The sequence below is a fragment of the Panthera leo genome, chromosome B1 (genome assembly GCF_018350215.1).
Source record: "Panthera leo isolate Ple1 chromosome B1, P.leo_Ple1_pat1.1, whole genome shotgun sequence".
Classification (NCBI taxonomy): Eukaryota; Metazoa; Chordata; class Mammalia; order Carnivora; family Felidae; genus Panthera; species Panthera leo.
The window spans coordinates 27,001,172-27,017,640 of NC_056682.1; the positions used below are offsets into that span (position 1 = coordinate 27,001,172).

General features: G+C 36.3%; 1 protein-coding gene across 4 annotated transcripts in view; it reads left to right on the forward strand.

Annotated features, from left to right (window-relative positions):
• TNKS (tankyrase) overlaps window positions 1-16,469 on the forward strand; it is a 209,561-nt gene that overhangs the window by 96,753 nt on the left and 96,339 nt on the right. For all 4 annotated transcript variants that reach the window (XM_042934429.1, XM_042934426.1, XM_042934427.1 and 1 more), the window contains 2 exons: window positions 13,821-13,857; window positions 14,618-14,693. In XM_042934429.1, the coding sequence (XP_042790363.1) occupies window positions 13,821-13,857; window positions 14,618-14,693 (113 nt within the window). The remainder of the gene's footprint in view (window positions 1-13,820; window positions 13,858-14,617; window positions 14,694-16,469) is intronic.

Here is a 16,469-nt window from a genome sequence, read left to right on the forward strand (position 1 = left end):
TTCTTCAGAAATGTTTAAAATTTGATGCCAACTATTGTGTTTATATTAAAATCATTATTTCAAAAATAATTTTTTTGAACCTGTATATAAATTTGATCTCCTCATTCAAGAAACTTTCTGATGTAGTACCTGCAGTCTTTGTCTTTTGTTATCTGTGTCTAGAAATGGTGATAAACATTTATTACTGGCACATTCTCCAATTAAGTTATGGATAATTCAAAACCAAAACTTAACCCTGAAAAAGCAAACTAATGTTACCATCCGTGTCTGAACCTCATGGCAACATTGTGTGCATGAAGTGATGTGTATCACAGGTTAACCTCAGCCTTCCAAAAAAAAAAAAAGGAAGAACAAGGAATTTCTGAATAATTATGTTCTGAAACGATATCAAGTGCTGAAAGTTACGTAAGTCTAAATTCTGCCCTCTAAGAAATAATAACTAAGAGACAAATTTTTATCAGCAAGGAAAAGACAAAAAGACAAGGAATTTTGACTCACATTTCATTGTTATTAATATCAGATTGTCTTTGACGTATTTCTGATAGAAATGTTGCTTCCCTGTATTGCTAGGTATTTAAAATAAGAAGGAACTAGATAAAACTGATACTAAGGGATGGGGTTTAATATATTTCAGATAAGAAAATGAAAATGTATAATTGACATGTGGTTGTATGCCAGATCTGCATAGGAGAATGTATCCCAGTAAGATAATTTTAAGATTATCTGAAATTGAATATCTCTTTTTTCTCCTGTTTGCTAATTCAGATAAAAACATTTTTCTGACTTTTATTTAGTCGGACATGAAACACTTTCCCAAAGCAAAATACTACAAAATAATTTTTCCCCCAAATGCAAATATGTCCTCTTTATTTCCTCAACTTTAAAGTCTTTTTTTCCATATTTTTCTGAAATAGTAAACATCCTCCTATGTCTCCTCACTGAACAAAATAAGGAAAGTAGATAAAAATACGAGAGGATAGTTGAAGCCAGAAGTAATCGTAGTGGTACAATAGCCCAGTGCATTCACTTTATAATAAAATGAATGGTTAGGTAAATTAATCAAGTGAATGTTCAGCCTGATTAGAAATTTTTGAAGCTGGGGTGCCTGGATGTCTCAGTTGGTTAAGCATCCAACTTCAGCTCAAGTCATGATCTCGAAGTTTGTGAGTTCAAGCCACACGTCGGGCTCTGTGCTGACAGCTCAGAGCCTGGAACCTGCCTCGGATTCTGTGTCTCCCTCTCTCTGCCCCTCCCTTGCGTGTGCTCTTTCTCTCAAAAATAAATAAATAGAAACATAAAAAAATTTTTTTTGAAGTTAATGTTATGCTCAGGAAAAGGCCAAATTGACTTTCCAGGCTCTCTTTATAGTCTTTTAGATACAATATTTTTGAAAACTACTTCTCCTGGAGAACATTATCTTTAATATGTCTGAAATGCCTCCTAGCTGGACTGTGAACCCTCGATATGTGTCTTTAAGTGGGCTGTACAAGAATGAAAGGCTGCTCAATTTTAACAACTAAATAATTAAATAAACTATATTAGAAGGAAAAAAGAAAAGAGGTTAGAGTGGGAGAGAGCCAAAGCATAAGAGACTCTTAAAAACTGAGAACAAACTGAGGGTTGATGGGGGGTGGGAGGGGGGGAGGGTGGGTGATGGGTATTGAGGAGGGCACCTTTTGGGATGAGCACTGGTATTGTATGGAAACCAATTTGACAATAAATTTCATATATTAAAAATTAATTAATTAACTAATTAAATAAACTATATTATTTAAATAGGTTATTCTAACTTAATAGACATTTCTCAGTATATGAAGTCTGAATCTATAGTAATATATTCATTAAATATAAACTGAAACATCAAAGTACTTCTATGATTATGTTCAGAAAGATTATTGGACAAAGTATTAATCTAAGATCAATATACAAATATTTTAAATTTTAAATTTTACAGTTTATAGTTTTGCAACATGATATTCCTAATCACACCATAAAGCTAACACATCAGTTTACAAACTCTGCTGCATCGTGATCCGCTCAGTGCCTTCTCTCTCCTTGACATTCTTTCCATTCTTATTGCTACCATCTATGTTCTTTTTCCTCCCACCATCCTCTTGCCAGTCCCCCTGGAACTAATCCCCAGTGTCTCCAGGTCTTAACTCATTGAGTTACCAGGTTAAGTTCAGCTTTAATTAGCTTACTCTTGTACTCAAAAAAAGCAAAGAATAACTCCCTCTTCCTATGCCTTACAAAATAATGTTCAATCTTGCACCCTAACATTCAAGATCGTTTATTTTTTTATATGAAATTTATTGTCAAATTGGTTTCCATACAACACCCAATGCTCATCCCAACATGTGCCCTCCTCACTGCCCATCACCCACTTTCCCCTCCCCCCCCACATCAACCCTCAGTTTGTTCTCAGTATTTAAGAGTCTCTTGTCGTTTGCCTCCTTCCCTCTCTGTAACTTTTTTTTCCCCCTTCCCCTCCCCCCTGGTCTTCTGTTGAGTTTCTCAGGATCCACATATCCAGATGGCCAACAGGCACATGAAAAGATGCTCAGCGTCGCTCCTCATCAGGGAAATACAAACCAAAACCACACTCAGATACCACCTCACACCGGTCAGAGTGGCTAACATGAACAATCAGGAGACTATAGATGCTGGTGAGGATGTGGAGAAACGGGAACCCTCTTGCACTGTCGGTGGGAATGCAAACTGGTGCAGCCACTCTGGAAAACAGTGTGGAGGTGCCTCAAAAAATTACAAATAGATCTACCCTATGGCCCAGAAATAGCACTGCTAGGAATTTACCCAAGGGATACAGGAGTGCTGATGCATAGGGGCACTTGTACCCCAATGTTTATAGCAGCACTTTCAACAATAACCAAATTATGGAAAGAGCCTAAATGCCCATCATCTGATGAATGGATAAAAAAGATGTGGTTTATATATATACAGTGGAATACTACTTAGCAATGAGAAAGAATGAAATCTGGCCATTTGTAGCATCGTGGATGGAACTGGAGAGTGTTATGCTAAGTGAAATAAGTCAGGCAGAGAAAGACAGATACCATGTTTTCACTCAAGATCCTTTAAAATATGGACCAGATTTTTATTTGAAGTATTATTCAGTATTCTTTATGCCTTTTCAACATATTTGACATCAGTCACTTTTCCCCAAATACACCTTGAATTTTCAAACTTCTTTGTTAAGGTAGATACTTATCCAACCTCTAGTCCATTTCCACATGTTTAAAATCCTGCCCAAAAATATGTGGCCAAGCTTGTATATGACTTGACTTCATGAAATCACTCCATACCATTCATATAAAAAATACCATCAGAAGTAGTAAACTTCCGTGCTGCTCCACCAACTTGGCCCCTCCCTACTGTCACAAGGCAGAGATTACAGTCCTAGTTTTGTCACTACATAGTTTTCAAATTTGGGGTCTTAGATGAATCACGTATAAAATAAGGACATCAAACTGTTTATACTGCCAAGCCTGTTTTAAAATTATATTGAGAAGCGACGAGCACACACCAGAGGTTCTTAACCTGTGGTGACTTGATGAATCCAAAAAGCCTGCAAAAACTCTAAAAGATTTGAGTTTAGGGTCAAGTGTGCAAGGTGTTTTCTCCCTAGGGAGGGGGTCTAAAGCTATTCTTTCTTTAACTCCTTAGGATGGTCCAGGATCCAAAAAAGGTTAGGAACCATCCATTTCCCTGATCTGAATCTTCTATTTACCCAGGCATACCCAGACACACACAGTATCTTTCTCAGTCGCGTTGGTAAATATCTGAAAGCTTTAAAAACGTAGTGCTTAGTTCTGTTATCTCCTTAGGGTGGTCCTCCACCACTTTTCCTCACCACACGTGACAGATAACGTTCACATGGGTGAGATACTGCCATCAACAACAGTTCTGCACTGCAGCCTGCTGAATGCAGGAGATGCTGTGTAGGTTTGGTGCCATGCCTGGCGTGCTGCTCTAATTCTATCGCTTTTTCTCCTGCTGATTCCAGATTAAGTACACAACACAGTAGTGGTAGCTGTATTATTGCCATATTGTAGCTGTTGAATGCATGTTTTTTATATGAATAAAGAAAGGATGTTATTCAAAGGAGAACTAATAAATGAATGGCAGTTAAAAAAAAAAGAACAAGAGTTTGAATGAGAAAGACTGTGCCTAGTACAATACCATGAAACTTCACTAAAGTTAATGAACCTCTAAACTTGAATAAGAGATTGAGTGATACTTTGGGGACAATTTAAGAGAAAAATACATTAAGCATTTGCAGTTGAAATAAACCACAATTGGTGCTTTTGAGAAGGCCAGAATGGCAAACAAGGTTACTACGTCTTTTAGAGATTTTTGTAAACGAAGGACAAAATACATTATGCAAAGAATATAAATGCAGTCATGCACAATAATTACAATGAAGACAAGCCCAGTTCTTATATTATTCAAAAGGTAGTCACTTGCCCTTCTACATTAGCCTTTGTTTTTTAGTTCCTTGTTATAAGAAGCAGAGGTTGGACAGTTCCCAGGTAGGTGTCTCACAAAACTCCAGGCCCTCAGTAGCCCGATGCATTGAGGGGCCAAGCATCCTGATAAGTGTAAGACTGCAGGAAAGTAATTTTCCTTTCACAGATAACAGCATGGTTCCTACACATCAAAATATGCTTTGTGTATATATTCTCATAGCTCTGGGATTGCAGGTAGCATGTACCAGTTTCTTGAACGAAGAGATCAAATTTGTATATTCTCCCTGTTTAAAAAAAAAACCAGGGCGCCTGGGTGGCTCAGTTGGTTTAGTGTCCGACTCTTAATAAATCGGCCCAGGTCATGATCTCGTGGTCTTGAGATCAAGCCCCGTGCAAGGCACTCTTATGCTGAGCGTGAAGCCTGCTTGGGATTCTGTCTCTCCCTCTCTCCCCCTGCCCTTCCCCCACTCACACACACACTCTCTGTCTCTCAAAATAAATAAATAAACATTTTTTAAAAATTGAAAAAAATACAAAAGCCCAATTAAGTGAAGAACTAAAAAGCTGTGCAAATTAGTTCATTTTAGGTGAATTGCCCCCATGAGAGGCAGGGTTGGGGTTTCTAGTTGTAAGGTTGTGGCAGAGTTGTCTTATATCTCATTAGTAAACTTTTTCTATTTTGTTCTTGTTTCTTTCTTTCTTTCTTTCTTTCTTTCTTTCTTTCTTTCTTATTTATTTACTTACTTACTTAAGAGAGTGAGCAAGGAAGAGGAGAGGGAGAGAGAATCTTAAGCAGCCTCCACATTCAGGGTGGAGCCCATTGCTTGCTTGATCCCACGACCCTGGGATCATGACCAGGCCAAAATCAAGAGTTGGTGGCTCAACTGACTGAGCCACCCAGGCGCCCCTCTTATTCCTTTCTGTAGGTGATACATCCATATTCCAGAATTAAGAATTTTTTCAAATTTTTAAAGAAGTCATTATTTGGCAGTTTCTTATAAAGTTTAAACGTGTACTTATTATATGTAGTACCCCTGCTCCTAATATTTGCCCAAGGGAATGAAGATATAGGTCCTTGCAAAATCTGAATTTTTATAGTTACTTTATTCATAATCTACCAAAGAGCTGGCAACAACCTGGATCTCTAGTAGCTAGTCAATGGGTAAGCAAATTCAGGTGCATTCATATAAGGGAATACTGCTTAACAGTCAAAAAGAACAAGTATTGATCTGTCCAATGACATGAATAAGCATTTGTACTAAGTAAAAGAACCCATATTCAAAAGTTTACATATTCTCTGATTCCATTTGTATGGCATTCTAAAAAAAGTAAAACTATAGGGACAGAAATAAGGTCAGCGGTTGCCACGGAAGGGGGTCGGGATAGGAGATTGATTATAGAGGGGCCTGAAGAGACTTTTTGGGTGATGGAAATATTCTGTATCTGGAGGTTGTGGCCACAGGCTGTATAAGTTTGTCAAAATTCACAGGATTGTACATCTAAAAGGGATGGATTTAACTTTACATAAATTATACTTCAGTATGCAAATAAAATAAGACACTGTACGTCCATCTTGTATGCCTTATAAAACATCCCGATAGAGTCTGGTGATGCACCTAGTAGTCAAACATTAATATTTTTGCATTGAAATATATGATAACTAGGTACGCTGAGTAGGTTAAGTTTTGCTGCCAGATGACTTTTTGGAGCCTTTTGGATTTGAGATTTACAAATAAGAAATAGTGGGGGCGCCTGGGTGGCTCAGTTGGTTAAGTGTCTGACTTCAGCTCAGGTCATGATCTCGTGGTTCATGAGTTCCACTCCCACATTGGGCTGTCTGCTGTCAGCACAGAGCCTGCTTTGGATCCTCTGTCCCCTTCTCTCTCTGCCCCTCCTCTGCTCACTCTCTCTCAAAAATAAATAAACGTTAAAAAAAATAAATTGTAGATTGATGACTATGGAAAAGGGACCACTGGAATAGAACAAAGAATATAAAACTATTGGCCTGTTTTGGATCAAATATGGATTTTACTTTTCCAAACCCCTTTTTTGGGAGGGGAACAGCCATTGTGATAATAAAAAAAAATCAGTGTCCCACGTCTCCCAGTCTCACCCAGCTCTCCCTTCTTGTCTTCTTTTTGATGTATCAAAAGGTCTTTTCCTCTGCAGAATAATCTAAAAGTCCTTTCCTTTTTAAAGTATAGGCATACCTTGGAGAATTTCTCATTGGTTAATAACATCCTGTAGGAACACCTTTCTTGGCTTTTAATATCCAGTTTTAGAGAGTGATATATCTTGTAATATACCCTTTTGGGGAGAAGTAGTGTACATTTATTTTTATGCCCCAAATTTAAATACTTACATTTTTAATAACAAAAATCCAATGAAAAGTCTTGTTATGCGCCAGATACAACTGACAGAATGTCAGAGACCTGTATAAATTATTTGAAACTCTACAGAGTGTCCATAAATGGGACACTTTGGACTAGATGTTGCTGGGGCTAAGCAAGGTCATATGACCGCCCACACAGAAACTAAGAGTTAACAATTCGGTTATTTATTTGGGCGCCTGGGTGGCTCAGTAGGCTAAGTGTCCAACTTTGGCTCAGGTCATAATCTCACCATTTGTGAGTTCAAGCCCTGTGTCGGGCTCTGTGCTGACAGCTCAGAGCCTGGAGCCTGCTTCAGATTCTGTGTCTCCCTCTCTCTGCCCCTCCCCTGTTTGTACTCTGTCTCTCTCTCCTTCAAAAATAAACATTAAAATAATTTTAAAAGAAAATAATTGTTATTTACTGGTTGCATTACATGGTTTTTTCGCAGAGCCTTTGTTACATTTGAATGTTATATTATGTTTTTTAAATGTTTTAGGACATCGGTTTGGGTTTTGTGTTGACATGTAATCTGTTGTTATTTTTTATCATTTAAATATTGTGATCTAGGATAATATAATCGTATTTGGGGGCCTTTTTCTTTGAAAATTGATTTTTCTTTTTTTGCAGGGAGTGGGACACTTCCATTTTCTCAAAGAATTGGAAAATTCTCAAATAATCTTTTGGTTTATATCTAGTTCAATGCTTACATGAACTTTTCCTTAAAAAAAAATCTTACCAACAAAATAGAAATATCTATAATTAAATATCAGAATTCTACAGATCACCACTTTCTTCTGAAAGAGCTATTTTCATTTAGCTTCTGTTAGAGTGTCACCAAAATATAGAACCAACTAAGTAAATAGTATAGGTTGACTAAAATTGCTTTACCGCTTATTCTGTAATTCACAGGTGTAGTACGTTTTATAACAGTTCAGTAGAGATTTTGTTTCCCACATAATTTATGTTTTTCCTTAAAGTTTGTTTGGAGCAACATTAAAATTGTATTAGAAAAAGAGCTGAGCAATACTGAGAATCAAATACAGGATGAGAATTTTACAGCTGAAACCCAAAATCATTGAACCCTTCACCTTCCCTTTCCAGATGGCAATAAAATAGAAGAACGTCCCTAGAATATAGAGTGACTTTCCCGAGGTCACACAAGTAAATTGATGGCAGAGGTAGAATCCACTCCAGATCTTTTATCATACAGTTCAGTGTCTTCCCCTATATTTCATACTGATGAAGAAGTTGTTTAATATTTAATAGGGGAAAAAAAGTTTAGAGTTTTGGCATTGACAAATTAATAGTAAGAATAATATGGAAAGTACCTTATTAAAGTAAAAGATGACTTCTTTTTTGTTTTTTTAAGATGACTTCTTAAATAGTCAATAAAACCCCTAGAGTAGCATGGTCCAAAAAATGTTTAACTGTTCTAATGTTCTCTCTGCACTGTCTGCTGGAGGAGACAATAGCCACATGTGCCTATTGAAAAACTTGAAATAAGGCTAGTGCAACTGATGAACAGTTTTTGTTTTTGTATAATGTGAATGTCCGTGAAAGTAAATAGCTATGAGAGAGTGCCGTGTACTGTATAGGACAGCACGGCTTTGAGGTCCTCTGGTATGGACCTTTGGTATGGTAGTGCAGGCGATGTTTAATGTTAGCTAATGTTGACTAATTAAAAGGTCCGAGTTGTAGGAAGCAAAGGAAAATAAAAGGATCTCCACTAGAACAATTCTCTGTTCAAGCCTAGAATTTGAAAGCCCCACATTATTCTGTGTTTAGAATGGAGGTGGAGTGTGTAGTTTCACCATGATTCTAGACTTAATTAATGGTATGGACTTTGACTCCAGTATCAGAATGAGTAGGAAGACTGATAAGATTCAGAAGTAGGAGGAAGGCGTGGAGAACTCTTACAAGGTCGTAGTTTTTCTCCAGTTGTCCTGAAAATATTTAGGAAAGATTTCAGAGAGAAAAAAGAATTCAAGAACTCCTGGAGCCATTGTTTATTAAAGTAGAATACCAGTCTATCTGCAAATTGCTTTTGGTGGAAGACCTGTAGCTTTAAGCTTCTTGCGATGAGATTATTTCCCAGTGCTTTAATGAAATTCCTTCCACAGCTACATAGTTAGTTCTGAATTTTCAAAGCTATTAGTGAAAATACAATGGAGTTTGTCACCTAAATTAATATTTTATTCCCCATGTAGGCTGTCATTTTAGCTACAAGAATCAGTTAATCTCTTATATTTGCTGGTACCTTGATGAGAAAGTATCTCTATAAGAATTATCAATTCATGGTACTATTTAGCACTCAGCAGCTCAAGGGTCCCTACACCTGATAACTGAGATGATTGATTAAAGTCTTTACATAGCCCTTCCCTTGAGGTATCTAAAGCAGGAGGAATTAAGCATGTTAATGGAAATGCAGAAAGCATTGATCATTTGAATAGACCTGGAATGAATTTTTCTCATTCCTACTCCCTTGGTCCAAAATGTTAAAACAAACTAAAAAGGTTAAGCCCTGTATACTTTTTTTTTTTTTTTGTCCATGTTTACAAGCTCATATGAGAGTTCTAATGCTTTAAAATGGTTTTGATGGAAATATTTAGCTTAAATAATATAAATAGGTTTAACCTATTTAAAGCTAGTTATTGTTAACTATTTTTAAAATTGTTTTGGGGCGCCTGGGTGGCGCAGTCGGTTAAGCGTCCGACTTCAGCCAGGTCACGATCTCGCGGTCCGTGGGTTCGAGCCCCGCGTCAGGCTCTGGGCTGATGGCTTGGAGCCTGGAGCCTGTTTCCGATTCTGTGTCTCCCTCTCTCTCTGCCCCTCCCCCGTTCATGCTCTGTCTCTCTCTGTCCCAAAAATAAATTAAAAAAAAAAAAAAAAAAAAAACGTTAAAATTGTTTTATTGCTATTACTGTTTTGTTACTCTTTGGTTTACATCATCTTGTAGAGCTCAGGTTTGGTTAGTTTGTGCTTACATATTAGCTTTTTTCAGGGCCTGGCTGATCATGAATAATGTTCAGTAAAACCTTAGACAATTCATTTAACTGCCTCGGTGTCAATTTCATTAACTGTAAATGAATATGTTGCAGATGATCCCTTAGGAGAACAATTCTGAAATTGGAGGTGAGGTGACAGAAGAAAGGTGACTTTCAAACTCCATTTCCCTCATTGCATCTAAGAAGATGTTACTATAGGCATATATTGTGAATGGCTTCAAAGTAGACAAAAGTCGTAATTCTTTTTTGGTCCCTCATTGCTCTAAGAATTTGTGATTCTGTGTTCATAATCTTTCCATGCTATTTCCCCTCAACAAAGCCAAATGACTCATTTTTACAAAACTAAGTCTCCTTTGATTCTTTCACTTGCTAAAGAAAGAGGCAAAAGCACTTTTAAATGTTGAAATTGAGATAAGTCAATAATTATGACTCCTATTTATTGATGTAAGTTTTCTTCATTTTTATTCAAAAGGTAATTTTGCCTTCATACTAAGTGAAAAGAGAAGTTTTTTTTTCTAACTACCTCAGAGAAATAAAAGGGGAGTTTCATTTTTAACCTGTTTTGACCGTTATTTTTTAACCTTTTTTTAAACCTTTCTTTTTAACACATTGACTCACACCTCCTGTGTGTGTATACTTGTGTGTGTGTGTGTGTGTGTGTGTGTGTGTGTGTGTATTTTTACATATATCCTGGCATTAGTTTACTAAAAAGAAAAAGCAGTTCAGACTTTGAAAAGTAAACTTTGTGGCTTGCTTATTTTTTTAATCCCACTTACTTTTTTCTAATCAAAGAAAAATATTTTAAGCTATCTGTTTTCAGCATTCCTGGCTGCTATTATCTTGACTGTAATTGCCTAGTTTCCTTTCCGGCTGATCTATTGCTAGCCTTTATCTGGATGTTATTAAAGAATATAAATGCTCCATAGAGCACCATATAGTCCCAGCCAGAATGTTCTCAGATTCTTTGCTAAAATGACACCAAACCAGTGGTTTGGCTGGTAAGTAAGTAGCTCAGATTTGTTGTCAGCATGTACAAGGGATTCTAAATTCACTGCTCGTTGTTCCTGAGATGTAGCATTTGAAAAACAGCTTCAGCTGTTTATGGATTATGGTCCTTGGGCACCAGATAGTGGATGTTGGAATGTATTGCAGAAAAGCTGATTAAAGTACTAGAGCCTCTAAAAGTAAAAGTAGAAAGTCATTTGTAATACCTGTGCCTGACTCTGTCGGGTGCACTTACATGGTTCCTTTAGAGAGCTTTGGTTTATTATCATCTTATCCATGCAGGAATAACCTTTTTATTAAAAAAAAAAAAAAAAAAAAATGCGCCTTTTGGAGAAAACATTCATAAGCAATACTTGATGAGAAGTTTATGTGGATAGACTGATTTGAACTTTGAAAATCCTAAATACTTTGCACTCTTATTATCTAGCTTATTAGAGTCTTGTTTCACTACGACTCAGCTTTCAATAGTAGCTACTTCAGTTCCCAATTTTCATGTGTTGTGACCGTCAATCAGGGAATTTACACTGGCCCCAAAACATAAACTATGTCAGAATTCATTGTCGCTCCCCACCCCCTACCTCTTGGGCCACTTTTCTCCCCGACAACGGTTCACAGAAGTAGAGTCTGGAGATATTTTATATTATTACAAAACTTACAGGTCTTTAAATATACTTCGTACTCCTCTTGTTGAGATATTTCCATATTTCCTCATTATTTTTGAAGTAAAGTTCAAACTTCTTAGAGAGCCGTTCGTGATCTGTTCCTTCCCTACCCATTCCCCTGCAGTGTGAGTGTGGTTTCAGACTTACAGAGCTACTGTTTCCCTTCCTATTGGTTTTTGTTTCTGTTTTACACTGGTTGCCTGCTTCTCCTTCACCCTTTTTTCATTTTACCTGAGAATCGCTTGCTCTTCCTTCAAAACTCTGCGTGCATTTCCCTTCTTCCAGGAAACCTTCCTTGAGCCACAATTACCCTGCCTCTTACTAATCTCAGTCAGACCAGCCTTTAAGCTGTTTATGACTTTCACAAGATTCTTTTCATACTCTACTGGGACCTTATGTTTGTCTGGCTCACTTAAGAGACCAATACTCCTTGAGTTCAAAGATGATACTGGGGTCTTTTGTGGGTCTGAAACTGGCATTTTCAAATAAATGTTTGTTGACTGACTGAATGACTTCTAGAGATAATCTCATAATTTGACTTACTTTGGCCCTGATCCTTAAGGCATCTGAGAGTATGGTTTATGTCATATTCCTCACAAGGAGCTTTTTAAATTGACTCACTCACTTCCATATTGCCACCTAAAATGTGTAGTAAGGGTAGGTCTTTGGCTTTGGGAAGACAAGAACCTTATTGGCTAGGAGATACAGTAATATAAATCTTAACATTGTCAATTAGCCAAAGAATGTGGAATACAATACATGGGAAATTGGAAAGACCAACTCTATGATGAACGATGCATTCTAGCATATCCATGTAGATTGTTGAATCTGTGACTTTAGTGGTATATAAAATTTCCTTAGGAGGGAATAGATATTTAATGACTTCTTCCTTATTTGAAAATAACTGTTTACAGTTTCTAGATTTTAAGGTAATCTTAATATGAGAAGCAAGACAAAGTTTAAACCAAAAGAATATTTGCCAGTGATGGGCTATAGAATTTAAGCATGTACTTGGTTGTCCTTAGGTGTCTTTTGAGTATTTGCATCAATATTCTGCATTCTGTTACAAAACAGAAACAAAATGCAAAGAAATCCATATTTATAAATGATAAGATGTTTAAAATAATTTAAGCTTAATTCTTAATAGAATTGTAACATTTTCATTTAATCTAAAATTTTATTTCTTCAATGTATGGTTAATATTTGCTTTCATGTAATTATTTGCTTAGACATTTTGTACAATTATTTCTCTAATGATATAGCAAACTGACTCAGCACATTATAGCTGAATCATAGTCCTGGCTCTTCTTTTTATTTATTGAATAAACAAACACTGTATTGTTAAAATTCTTTGTCCTTCAACTGAGTTTGCAAAAGAAGCTTGTTTGTTAGATCTTGCATACTCTAAGGAATGTGTATCAAAGGTTTGAAATTATATACCTGTTTTTCAGTCTGCGATATTTTTAAAGAATAGAAGGGAGCAAAATTGTCCATGTCTCAATAGTTGGCTATCTGCTTACTCTCAGAGACCCCAGCCTCCTTTTTTAAAAATAATTTTAAGGGTTTCTTGTTTACTAAAATTTGGTATTGAATTTGTGTAAAGTCTGAAGATTGCAGCATGCTAGAATATTTTTGTCATCTAAGACTGTATTCACTGTTTGGGTTTTTGGAGCACTGCCTCCAAGAGGTTCGTAGCATTTGGTACGGAGTTCACGTATTTCTGGTCTACAGACCTACCCTATTGAGGCAAAAGCTTCATGATGCTGATGTGTTTTTTTCTACTGCTATAATGCTCAGCAACGGTAATTAATTAAAAAAAAAAAAAAACTTTCCATGTCATTACAAATAAAACTGAGGTTTTTTCTGAAGGCTAGTAATTTGTACCTTTAAAGAGCCACATTATTTTGCTTTTGTCTCAGAATGTATTATGCTTCACAAGTATACTGTGACAGCCTGAATAGGAAAGGGGGGAGGGGACATTGTCTTCAGCTGGCATGCTGTTATCAGAGGGAATGTGTTTCTGGACACGAGATTTAGCATTCATTGGTTGTCTGAAGAAAGCTATTTCATCTGAGGATTGGACAAGAAGCTGCGTCAATTTGCTGCCCGTCTCCAAGGCACTGGTGATGCTGCCTTCACAAGCTGGCTAACGTCACGGCTCCATCACCCAGCGGGGTGTGGACTCTCTTTTTCTGTTCTTCTCTATTTAATTCTCTATTTGCTGCCTACTGCATTTCTTAATCTGTCTTCTGCCAAATGCTAACAGCATGATATTTTGCAATCATCTAGGTGAATACAAGAAAGACGAACTCCTAGAAGCTGCTAGGTAAGTGATTCCATTCATTTTAAGTGAGTATAATGCATGTAAGGGAGAAAAGGGGGAGGGCAGGTGGAGGACTATAAAAATTATAACATGTTATTGTCTCGCTTGGATTTTATGTGATAATGCGGCTGAGACCCTATACTCAATCTCTATATACTTTGTTTTACATGATGTTTATTAAATGATAGAGTTGTGCAACATGGCAAAGATTACAAGGTTAATTTTATTTGGAACATTTCTCAGGGTACCTGCAGACCTTAGTTGCCCAGCTTTTCGGATGATCTTCGTGGAGTATTTAAAAACCTATCTGTTCATTTTTCTCAGAAAATTTTTCTAGCAAAGCTTGCCTGGGGAGCATAAAGTAAATGTTAAAATTCTCATCCATTTTCTTTTGTTCTTGGTCATTTATAATTTAATTAGTTAGCTTTATTCATCATTTTGTATGTATTTTTAAGCCCAGTGTTTTAGAGCACTTATCAAAATAAAGTTTGTTTGTAATTAAGAAGGTGACTTGATGCAGATAAATAAAACCATTAAAAATGTAGAAAGATGTACTATCCAAGATGTACCGCTGTATGATGATTCACAGGAATTAATTAGGAATGTGTTAATTTAATTCAGTCTACCAAAAGAGAGTCATTGAGAACCATATACAGGAAATCAAAGCAAGCCTATATTATTTTCCACTCTTCTGAAAAATATCCATAAATATTCATGAGAAGCTCTATAATATCATAGGAATTGACTTACTACCTTTTTACAGGAGTGGTAATGAAGAAAAACTAATGGCTTTACTGACTCCTCTAAATGTGAATTGCCATGCAAGTGATGGGCGAAAGGTAAGTTCTTTAATATCCCCCTTCAACAATTTCTTCTTGCTTTATACTGAAAATTTTTGAAGTCGGCATATATGTGTATACACACATATATGTACATATGTACATACAACTATTTTTACTGGCATCTTTTCACCATAAAATGAAATGCTGCTGTATCTGTTATTGGCAGTTGTGACATATTCATAGAACTGGTGAAGCATGGGTTTTAAAGCCTTTTCTCTTAAATGTCAGACACTGAAAGTTGTTTGTTAAATAGAACTGCAGCTTTGTCGGTGATTAAAATTATAGCAACATATATTATTTTTTATGTATGATCATGGAAATTGGAAATATTTGTTTATGTCCTATTTTTACCTGTCTTTGTTTGGATATTTGCATTTTTGATCTCCTATTTGGCAGCGGAAGATTTGCTTGGTAGATACCAACACTTTTTCCATTTAAAGCTGAGAAAATGCTAACAGTTTTTAGATATGTAACAGCACTGCTTTTTTGCTTGTTTTTTTTTTTTATTATTATTGGCTAAGTTTTTTATCATGGTCTGTTGAAAGAAAATAGACTAAAGACGAGAGAAATATTCTGCATTAATTTACAGTTGCTACAAATGTAAGGTATATATAAATGTACAGCTGAGTCTTCGTTACATGGTTACATGCTCTGCATTCTTGCCGAGTATGGGCCGAAATGTATCCCTTCACAGCCTTTGGTAATTGACTGCAAAGTTTTGCAGGGATTTGCCTAATAGATATTGAAAAATAAAACACTCTGTATTGTAAAGCCTTGGTTAAAATGACAGCTCATATTTTAATGATTAAGGATAACTTTTGTATTTTAAAAATGTAAAATATTTTTGAAGTTACACTGTGAATGTTGAGGAACATCATTTGTGTCTAATATTTAAAGAATTAGTTTCTTTGAAATTATTTTATAGTGAAAATGTGCTATGGGAAATATCAGGATGGACGGTACACCCCTTAGATATATATAGTGTCTTTATAGTGCCTCTACACATTTTTCCATTCCAATGAAACCCATATAATAGTGGCAAGGAACCGAATCCTCTCCACAGAATATATGTTATTTGTTATTATAGGTGGTTTGTATATTATTTCATGTGGCCTGTTGAGCATTCAGTTTCTCTGGATAATCTGGGGACAGACTTCTACTTTAATGGAACGTTAAATTATTATACATATATCAAGCTATAAACTAGCAGAGATTTACTCAGTATTTGTAATGACTTTTGGGAGACGGTTTTAAATGATAACTGCTCATTTTTTCCCTTCAATTTTGAAGTTGCTTTGGGGATTTTAACATTCTTGAGTTACTTGGAGCTCCAGATTTTGTTTGGATCCTCTCAGTAAATAAAGTGACTTTTATCAGTGTGCAGAAGAGGGCCTTCTTAACTGTGGTGAGTGTAGCTCTGTCTTCAGGTAGAGCTCGTCTAGAGCCCAGCCTGCTTCAGTTTCCATAGTCGTTTTAATATTACAGACTTTATGTGCGATGGCTCTAGCAGGAGCCGATTTCTATTCCAGCCTCATTCTCCCATCGTCAGCCTTATACCTTACCAGCCCCATTTGTAGCTCAATAAGTCATAATAATTAAGGAGCACGAACACTGATAATTAACAAATTACCTCTTCTCCCTGCCTCACTCCCTGCCTAACTACATAAACTCCTTTATTTTTCCCTTCTCCCCAAAGGAGAATACACTTCCCTCATTCCTTTAGCTGGAACCAATGTATTCCTTACCCAAATTCCTGGGGCTCCCTTTCTGTAT